The sequence below is a fragment of the Drosophila busckii genome, unplaced genomic scaffold, assembly GCF_011750605.1.
Source record: "Drosophila busckii strain San Diego stock center, stock number 13000-0081.31 unplaced genomic scaffold, ASM1175060v1 chrUn_07, whole genome shotgun sequence".
Lineage (NCBI taxonomy): Eukaryota > Metazoa > Arthropoda > Insecta > Diptera > Drosophilidae > Drosophila > Drosophila busckii.
The window spans coordinates 202,940-212,082 of NW_022872723.1; the positions used below are offsets into that span (position 1 = coordinate 202,940).

The 9,143-nt window shown below is 35.0% G+C and overlaps 1 protein-coding gene across 1 annotated transcript; it reads right to left on the reverse strand.

Moving 5' to 3' along the window:
- Positions 1 to 88: 88 nt before the first annotated feature.
- Positions 89 to 2,611, reverse strand: LOC108605156 (odorant receptor 30a). Its single transcript, XM_017994738.2, has 7 exons — positions 2,300 to 2,611; positions 1,559 to 1,697; positions 1,229 to 1,493; positions 1,064 to 1,163; positions 429 to 530; positions 266 to 373; positions 89 to 190 (listed from the first exon to the last, which is right to left on the reverse strand). The coding sequence occupies exons 1-7, from the start codon at positions 2,609 to 2,611 to the stop codon at positions 89 to 91; spliced, it is 1,128 nt and encodes a 375-aa protein (XP_017850227.1).
- Positions 2,612 to 9,143: the final 6,532 nt, after the last annotated feature.

Genomic DNA, 9,143 nt, shown 5'->3' on the forward strand with positions numbered 1-9,143 from the left:
GTTTTAAAAGCATTTATTGGCCAAAAGCGAAATGCAATCAATTTTAGAGTAACATGCAATAAACCAATTGGCCCCAACGAACCGCAGCTCAGCCATAGATGCGCCGCAAGAGCGTAAAGAATGAATAGATGACGTTCAACAGCGATTGCAACATCTTTAGATTCATGGGATAGACTCCACCGACGAGTATCTTAAAGCAAGAAACACACACTTTAAGTAATTGCTTTACTCTCTATCTGTAAATAATAAAACATTTATGGCTTACCGCAAGAGGTTTTTGCGAACGCATTATAAGAAACTTTAAGGTCTTTTGTGTTTCTATGCTATAGTCCATCCAATTTGTTTCGTAGGCAGCTATGGCGACGTATAAGCTCTGCAAGTGTTTCAAGATTGAGTTGAGGATACTTATTCTGGGCTATTGGCATTACCTGGAAGTATAGTTCATTGGCTACGTAGTAAAGCACAACGCTGTTGGCAAATATCATGACCATATAGAAAATAACTATTATGGTCTGAGCTACGGTTTGTGCCTGTAATATGGAAGTTTATTAGGAATAAGTAATCATAAGCTATTAACTTTGTAGTTGTTAGTGCTGAAATTCAGTAGGAATGTTGCCTGACGATTAGATCCTTCGAGATGGATCGATACTTGAGATCAACTTTATATTTAAGCCTACACGATACGATAACTTGTTGCGAATACAATTTAGAGCTATAAGACTAACCATGTTGTAAAAGCATCTACCAACGATAATTCTTTAACTATCGTGAATATATCAATGGAGTCTTGAAAAGAGTGATGCAAGTAAATTGAAAGAGTATTAGAATGCTGTAAATATTTTACTCGGAAATATATATATAACTATAAGTATATATGTGTTAGTGTAGTCGATAGTATCGATTGCGAATAATATCGACAAATATACACAATCTATAACTAATTAATAAATATTATTATCAAACAATATATCCCAATATAATAATTATACAGCTTTTATTTTATCGGAACCTCGACAGTTTTTCCTTCTGTTAATGTTATATATATATAAAAAGAAATACTTACAATAATTAAGGAGAAGAGCAGCACACAGAGCATGGCGCCAAAGCATAGAAACTCCACCAAATAGAGATTGGTAGTTAAGGAGTTCTTAGCATGCACGACTCTATTAATTAAATCAAATTCTACTCAACTTAAACAGCACACACGCATATGGAAAAAAAAACTTACCCAGCCAACTTGTTGTGATAACGTATGCACCAAATAATTTGCTGTTGCACCTTGGAGCGATGGAAGTGCTGCAACTTCTGCAACTTGTGCCGCAGCACTCGGCACATGAGTATGGCAAACAAGGTAAAAGTGACCACAAGATTTGTGTAAGGAATGTACATGCAACAGCCCATGGGCGCCATTATGGCCTGCACAACAAAGAAGAACTCGTAGTAGGGACTGGCGTATTTGTCAATACCAGGCACATACATGCCATAGGGCAGTACTGTAAATATAAATACCATAAACAATGAGTTTAGCTAATTACATTAGCTAGGCAGCAAATCGCACCTCGCTCTGAGCCAAATATGGGATAGATGACAAAGCCAATGCACGTGCAGGTGCCCATAAGCAAATTAATGCGTGCTATAGAGTTGGAGAGTCGTGTCGTTTCAGCCACCAATTGAATGATGTGTGGGTCTTCAGAGTTCTGAAAAGTATTTAAAATGGACGAATCTTATTTATTTTTTTGATTAAATTCAACTATAAACAGTCGATGGTAAAAGAAAATAATTATTAGGCATTTAATTAAAATAAGTATTTACAATAAGGGTTTGGTTTTTTTTAAAGCAATTATTCTTAAAAATTTAAGCTTTAAGCATAATTAATACAATTATTAATGACAAAGTTTTGAAATATAGAAATTATGGTCTATAGTACATGAAGCTAATATTCATGTTATTCTATGTTGTTAATTTTGTTTTATAAGTCATAAGCATAAGGCATAAGGACTAAAGATATTAAAGTAACAATATCTTATGAAAAGAGGAGATCACAACATGTTTTCGTGTAGTTGCTTAAATACATAACTCAACTCACATATGGTTATAAAATGTTAATTTTTTACCAATTCTTATAAGGAGGTCGTAGCCGAGTGTTCGGACATAGTAACAGAGACCGTGGGTTCTTGTCTCGGCATGTGAAATGTTTAATTTATATTCGTCCCGGGCTTGATAATGGCGGCTAGGCCCGACTTTCCGCATTTGTATCTTATTAAAATTTCTAATTATTAAATGAGAACTTTGTACTCACCTGCAGCTGTATATAGTAACTTTTGATAAGTTCCAAAAAACGCTCATAGCGGTGGCGATGCACACACAATAAAACACCCCTGACAATAGTGTTGGTAAACAACACTGCCAGGTATGCGTTGCGAATGATAAAATCCAATGGTTCCGTGCTAAGATAAATATCCACATACTGTGTAGCATTTATCATGACATAAGGCGTCATTGCAACATATCGCCGCCAATTATGCACAAATAGATATGACCAGAACTCCATTAGTTTCAATGTATTGCCAAAGATTGGCATCTCTGTAGTAGACATTGCGAGCAGTTTCATGTTGTGCCGCAAATGCTTTCAAAACTTTGAGTTGTCTATGAAACATTTCAGATACTTTTATAGCTAAAGGAGCTTAACTGTAGGCTGTTATTATAAGTTAATTAGTGGACGTGCTATTGATTACAGCTTGCTGGGTGTTAATTATAAGGCGAGGACTTAATTGAAGGTGTAAAAGGGTTGCATATTTAGTAAAAGTTGTACAGGGGATTTCTGTGAAAAGGTTAAACCAGTCTGAAATTCAAATTCTTCATAAAATTAAATTTCTAAACAACAATGCAGTAGAGGAGTCCTTATGGTCAACATTATTTACAATTTATGGGCCAGAAACCTTAAATACTCTTTTTCTGCATTTAGTTTTTTTTTAAAGAATTTTGATTCTATAAATTTTTAATATTGTTATTTAAACAAATCCTATATGCGCCTAGGTACTTAAAAATTAAAAAATAATTTACTGTGTAAGAACTTAAAATTCGTCGCTTTAGAAAATTTAGATGATGACAAATCGACTTCTGTTCGCGAATAAACTTGCATCACTTGCATTAAACAAATAATAACAAAAGACACTTCGCGACTTGCGATATACCCATGTTTACCTGAAAACTAAATAATAAACAAATGTTAAAAATAGCCAAACGAACGTACTCAGAATATTAGTTTGAAAATACCCTAGAACGGGGCAAATATAGAGCAGGAAAGATTTCTCTATTGTCAATCTTATCAAGCATGAATCACAAGAAGAAAATTATAATTATTTGCATTGCATAGAAATTTGTCACAAACCTTTATCAGAGTACAGTAAATATGCTTTTAAATTTGCTTTGAAGTACTGCACGAATTTGGAATATTTTGAGCTTGTTCATTGCTAACTAAACACACCAGCACCTTTCGAATCGCTCTTGAGCTTGGACTACTTGCAGCATCTACTTATTTGGACTGGTGGAAGGCTACGCCTTCAATTTCTGGATGCACTTAAATTCATTCATTGCTCAGACTATCATTCTATGGCTTAGCAGTACCCAAGCAGGAGGTGGAATCCATTTGCGAGGTAACCACACTCAAGGCATTGTGCGTTTCGCAACACCTTGAGGAACTTCATATGACGTGGCCCAAGATCAACAATATTCAACTAGTAGAACTGTTGCAGGGCTTAGCTCAGCTTAAATTGCTGGATTTACGAGAGTGTATGCTAATAACGGGAGTGTATGCAAATAACTGAAGAGTTTTTGGTGCATCTTAAGGGACTAACTAACCTAAGAGCAGTCAAGCTTTAAGCTCTATGAGCAAGGATCACAAGTCAATTGGGGCCAACTTGGGAAATCTGCTTTTCTGTAGAATGAATTCATAATTGCAAATTTTTATGTTGGCAGGATCTGAAATGCTGTTAATGAAAGGAGAGTTTAGTAATGCTTTTTATTGACTAATGCTCAATTTATTTAAAAATAACTTTGTTATGTTTTTACAAGAGCTGGTGCCATCGAGCGAAATTGAAATGAAATAAAATAATTAAAATAATAATCCAATTTAAATTGAGGGCATATTTTCGTGTCAGTATTTCTTAAATAAAATAAATAAGTTTTATTTTGAATCCCAGTCGAAGAAAGTCTTTCATATTGTATACATTTGTATTTCAGGTTTTGTGGCAACAGATTTTATTTAATTATTATAAAAAATAAAATTTCGAAAATAATTACAATGATTGTTTTATTTTTTGATTTCCTCCAATTTGTACAGTGCAGGGACCGTAAATAATGATTACTGTCGCGAATTTCAAATGAAAAAATCATTCACTTAAAATCGACATAGAAAAAAAAGGATAACGTCATATTAATCCTTTTTGTATAATCTATGCATATTCACCATGATTTGCAACTTTCTGATTTTTTTGATTTTCCTCACCAATAATGATTAATTTTGATTAATTTTACAATAACTTATAAGTAATCATTACTTTTGAGCAAAAAAAATATAAATCAATAATAATGATTATTTATGATTTTTATTTTTTTCGCTCAAAATAAAACTCACTGTAAGATTACAGCCTAATTATAAAAGCTTTTCCAATCTTTGTCACGTGTCCTTTTATAACACATCTAAAGGATCAATTTTTTATAATTTGCCACGCCACTCCCCCTCTGAAAATTTAGAAAAAATCAATTATTAGGCGTTAATCTCAGGCTAGCGACTCAAATGCCCACATACAGGATGTATGTCCTTGTTTGCATGTGCCTTGCTAATTTTATCCCTTTCGGATGCAAAACAAGGAATATATTCAAAGAATACATTATGTATGCAAATACAAGTGTAGCTAGTTGCCAAACCTTTTAAGCGAGAATTACAAGTATCAGTTAGTCATAATGTATTATTAATATCTTCCTTGTTTTGCATCCGAAAGGGATAAAATTAGCAAGGCACATGCAAACAAGGACATCCTGTATGTGGGCATTTGAGTCGCTAGCCTGAGATTAACGCCTAATAATTGATTTTTTCTAATTTTCAGAGGGGCGGAAGGTGGGCGTGGCAAAGTTATAAAAAAAATTTGATCCTTTAGATGTGTGTTTTATTTTGAGCGAAAACATAAAAATCATAAATAATCATTATTATTGATTTATTATTTTTTTTGCTCAAAAGTAATGATTACTTATAAGTTATTGTAAAATTAATCAAAATTAATCATTATCGGTGAGGAAAATCTTAAAAATCAACATATAATCAGTATAACGTAATTTTTAAAATAAAACTTATAATGATTACGGTCCCTGGTACAGTGTTATTTTTGGTTCTACATAATCGAAGAGCTTAAGTTTTATAGGAATACAAGAAAGCCCTTGTTTAAGGTTTTTAAGAATTCAACCCATATGTCAGCTTTCAGTCTTTAATACAGCACGATGTTTAATTTGTCATTCTTTGGAAATATTTGGGCGGTCAGCAGTCGAAAACCCAGGTCACCACATAAATTTCAGCGTAGTCTTTTGGCAATGTTTCAACTGGAAAACCAATACAACAACCCCTCACCTCTCTGGCCAAGTGTGAACCCATGTGAAGTCAACATTTGCCGCTTGTCGACTGTTAACGGCCTGTTGACAGTTTTATGGTCAGAGCACTGCCGTGTTAAATTGCGAGTGCGAGAAGAATATATTGAATGCATACTTTAAAGAGATTGCAGCATGACCTGGGGCAATTAACAGGCTGAGAATCGTAAAATGCAAATGCATACGAGCCGCCCGCAGACAGTCGCACTTGACCTCTTTGATTGTGATTGCGGTATGGACATTTGTAATAAGCGTTGGGCCAGACAAAAAACTTTTAATTGCAGCACATAAAACAAAAGTGGGCGTGGCTAGCACCCAGCTTGTCTGGCTTGTTTGCTTTAGAACTATTCTTGTGTGTCCCTGTTTTTTATTTTATTTTTTTTTGTTTGTGCTGTCAGACAACAAGTTTGGTTGAGCTGCAAATTGAAATATGCGAGAGGCAAAAGTTTCACCGCATATAAGTATCGTATTTGCATTTGCATATGTGAGACGCTGTTGTTGTCTGCGAATTAATAACTGGACGAGTGTCGATAATGCACACACGAGTCCTGCAACTCCTGCTGCTCAGTGTATGGTAAGCAGTGTGAAATTAAATGCATAATTACTTGATAATTGGATTTGTGGTCGGCTCAACTGGCTGTGCAAAATTTTCTAATTAAAATGTTTAGTGCCTGCCTCGCTGCCAACCACCGACTGCCGAAAATTGCCACTTGATGGCGCTAAGCCTGCAGGCACGTACACCACTGTAGCCACCAAGTGGTTGTCGCTCGACCCAACCTGACCCCGTCTGATAGCCAGCTGTGAGTGTGTCCGCCTTGCATATTGCTTTAATGCTGTGAGTGCCAACGTTTACTTGCCCTGCAGGATACAGTAGATAGGCTTTAACATAGCAAACCCAAAAACAAGATTGAAGTTAACAAAGATGTTTTGAAATTTCAAACTGCATTAAATGATTTAAATAAGCACAAAAGCCTTAATATTTATTTAACATGGCTGATTGTTGCATTTAACATGCCATATTCTCAAGTAAATACTCTCAACTGTCGCCCCATCTTGCACTCCAGTGGGTTTGAGTAGGCATGCCGCTTTAAATAAGTAATAAACACCTTGACTTAGGAGTAATCTCGTGGCACGTGGACTGCGCGTAATAAATTTCCATTTTGTTGGTTGTTTTTTTGTTTTTCGCTGCTCACCTGAAGAGCGGATGTGGAGGTATTACAATCTCAGCTGGAGTGCTGCTCTTAAAATTTTCATAAGCAGCATAGCATTCGTAATACAAAACGAAATTTATTGCATACACTCAGGCGCCATTGCCTGCTAACTTATTCATATGAAATGCCTGATTACAGAGCCCTTCCACCCAAAAAAAACTCTCCATTCGCTTATGTGTGCGCCTGTAGTGGCTACGTGTTTGAATTACATGCATGTAATGCGCCTGTTTGTATGGCAATCGCCGTGCTCTGCCGCATTTTTTATGAACTGTCGAGCATGACTTTTATGATTTGTATGTGTTGCTCATGCTGCCCACTGTGACTGTGTCTGTATCTGTATTTGTATCTGTGTCTGTGTGTGCGCTCCAACTCACTAGCGTGTAGTTTAGAGTCACTTAAGTCATTGAATTAAGCAAATGGTCAGGCAATGCGGCAGCAGAGAGATCAGCTACATAGTAAAGATTCATATGACTGACGAGCAGTGGAGTGGGGCGGTGCGAATTGCCCAACAACTTCCCATTATTTGCAGTTTAAATAGTAACCGGATTTCGGATGTTCGATTCTTGGACAACAAGAAACAAATAGAGTCGTATTGCTTTAGAAATAGAAGTACGTCCATACCAAATTTTGATGTTTCTAGCTTTTACAGCTTATGAGTTGCTTAATTTAAATTCCTAGTTGACACTTCTTCTCTTCTTTCTTATTTTATGCTTTTTGAACGAACGCCAGCTAACGTCTTTCTTTCATTAGTGTAATTGTTTAGGATCAGAAAATGGGAAAACGGCCCGATTGCTGTGATTATTTTCATAAACTGTGAAAGTTGGCTATAAACAAAATATTTGTACAAGTTATAAATACAATATTTTATGATAAAATTAAGTTTTAAAAAATTCGTGTATTAAATATCGACGGAATTATATATCTTCTACTACAAAAAATAATAAATAAATAAATATATACATAAAATATAAACATGTGTGTCTGAGGGGTATACGAATAGCTATGAATCGGGGCATATCTCCTCGTGGACTTATGTATTGCGGCACATCTTCACGATTTTGATAGCTTTGCTTATTTAATGTTAATTCAATCATTTATTAATAAACAATCGAATGTCATGTCATATAATTTGTATACTTAATTAATTAAATTAATATCCGTGGCCACATGACTAAGACAAACTTATTTTTCAGATGAAAAATAATACATTCGGTTTCCAGAAATCAGCTTACTGCTACTTATTGTATGCAACTTAAAGGAACTCGCATCAAAAATATATAAACATATTGAGATATGTATAACCACTTAATGATACTCAACAGTAATTATTGATGATTTGAGTTGTGCATGTTTATTAGGTCAATAACCGAGTTGGCAGGTATTGAGAATTGTGTCTTTTTAGCGTTCTCCCAACTCTCCTTGCGGAATTTTCTATTATCCTGGGTGGACAATTTTGGGAATTTCCTCTTATTTTTGGCATATTGAGATCGTGCTGTATGTTGGTAGTTTTCATTTACCAGTTCGACCCACTTATTGTCGTCCAGAATTTAACTCAACTAAATTGATAGACCCATTTGTATATTTTCCTCTTATAGGAGAATTACATTACATAGTATGTTTTGTATTAAGTATAAAGTTAATTTATAATTTTTAAATTTTTAAAGAGATTCTCTCATTTAAGCGACCACTTACAATATTTACAAAACACGGTCTAATCCCTGCAATCCTTTGCTGTATATGTGTGAGCTCTTAGGCTGCAAACAATATTTTGTGTCTGGTGCAAAGTCTTTGCGCTCTTTTTACTTTTAGGTATACAAAACACATAAAACTTAAGGAGCTGCACGTGCACAAAATCACAGCCAAGGCACACGCAGAGCACAAGCAACAACAGCTAAGAGGAGGAAGAAGAAGAATAACATAATATAAACACCTTGTCAAGCACTAAAATATAACTTAATCCCAACGAAATTGATATGAAACTTTACAGTGTGACTGTTTGCTTTTGGAAATTCATATGAACCGCATACTTTTAGTTAACACTGTGTGTGTTGCCGGCGAATTTAAATTCCACACATGAGGTGTGAACAATTTTTGTGAATTGCTTGTAAAACTTTGGCATCCACACTCTACACTTTAGATCTTTTTGATTTTTATTTTATTTGGATGTTGTTGCTTTTGCTAATTTGTTGCCTGTGTTTTTGAAGCAGCCAACTTTGATAATTTTAGATTGAAAAAGTTTTGGCTGCCGCCTGCTTATGAGACACGTAGACAAAAAATGCTTTGATAAAAAGC

What these genes read in the sequence shown, in the direction of transcription:
- LOC108605156 (XM_017994738.2), bottom strand. Translation starts at nt 2,611, where the DNA reads ATGAAACTGCTCGCAATGTCTACTACAGAGATGCCAATCTTTGGCAAT. An exon ending in CATATTTGGCTCAGAGCGAG is followed by an intron (nt 1,494 to 1,558) that starts GTGCGATTTGCT and finishes TTATATTTACAG; the next exon opens with TACTGCCCTATGGCATGTAT. An exon ending in TATCACAACAAGTTGGCTGG is followed by an intron (nt 1,164 to 1,228) that starts GTAAGTTTTTTT and finishes TTTAATTAATAG; the next exon opens with AGTCGTGCATGCTAAGAACT.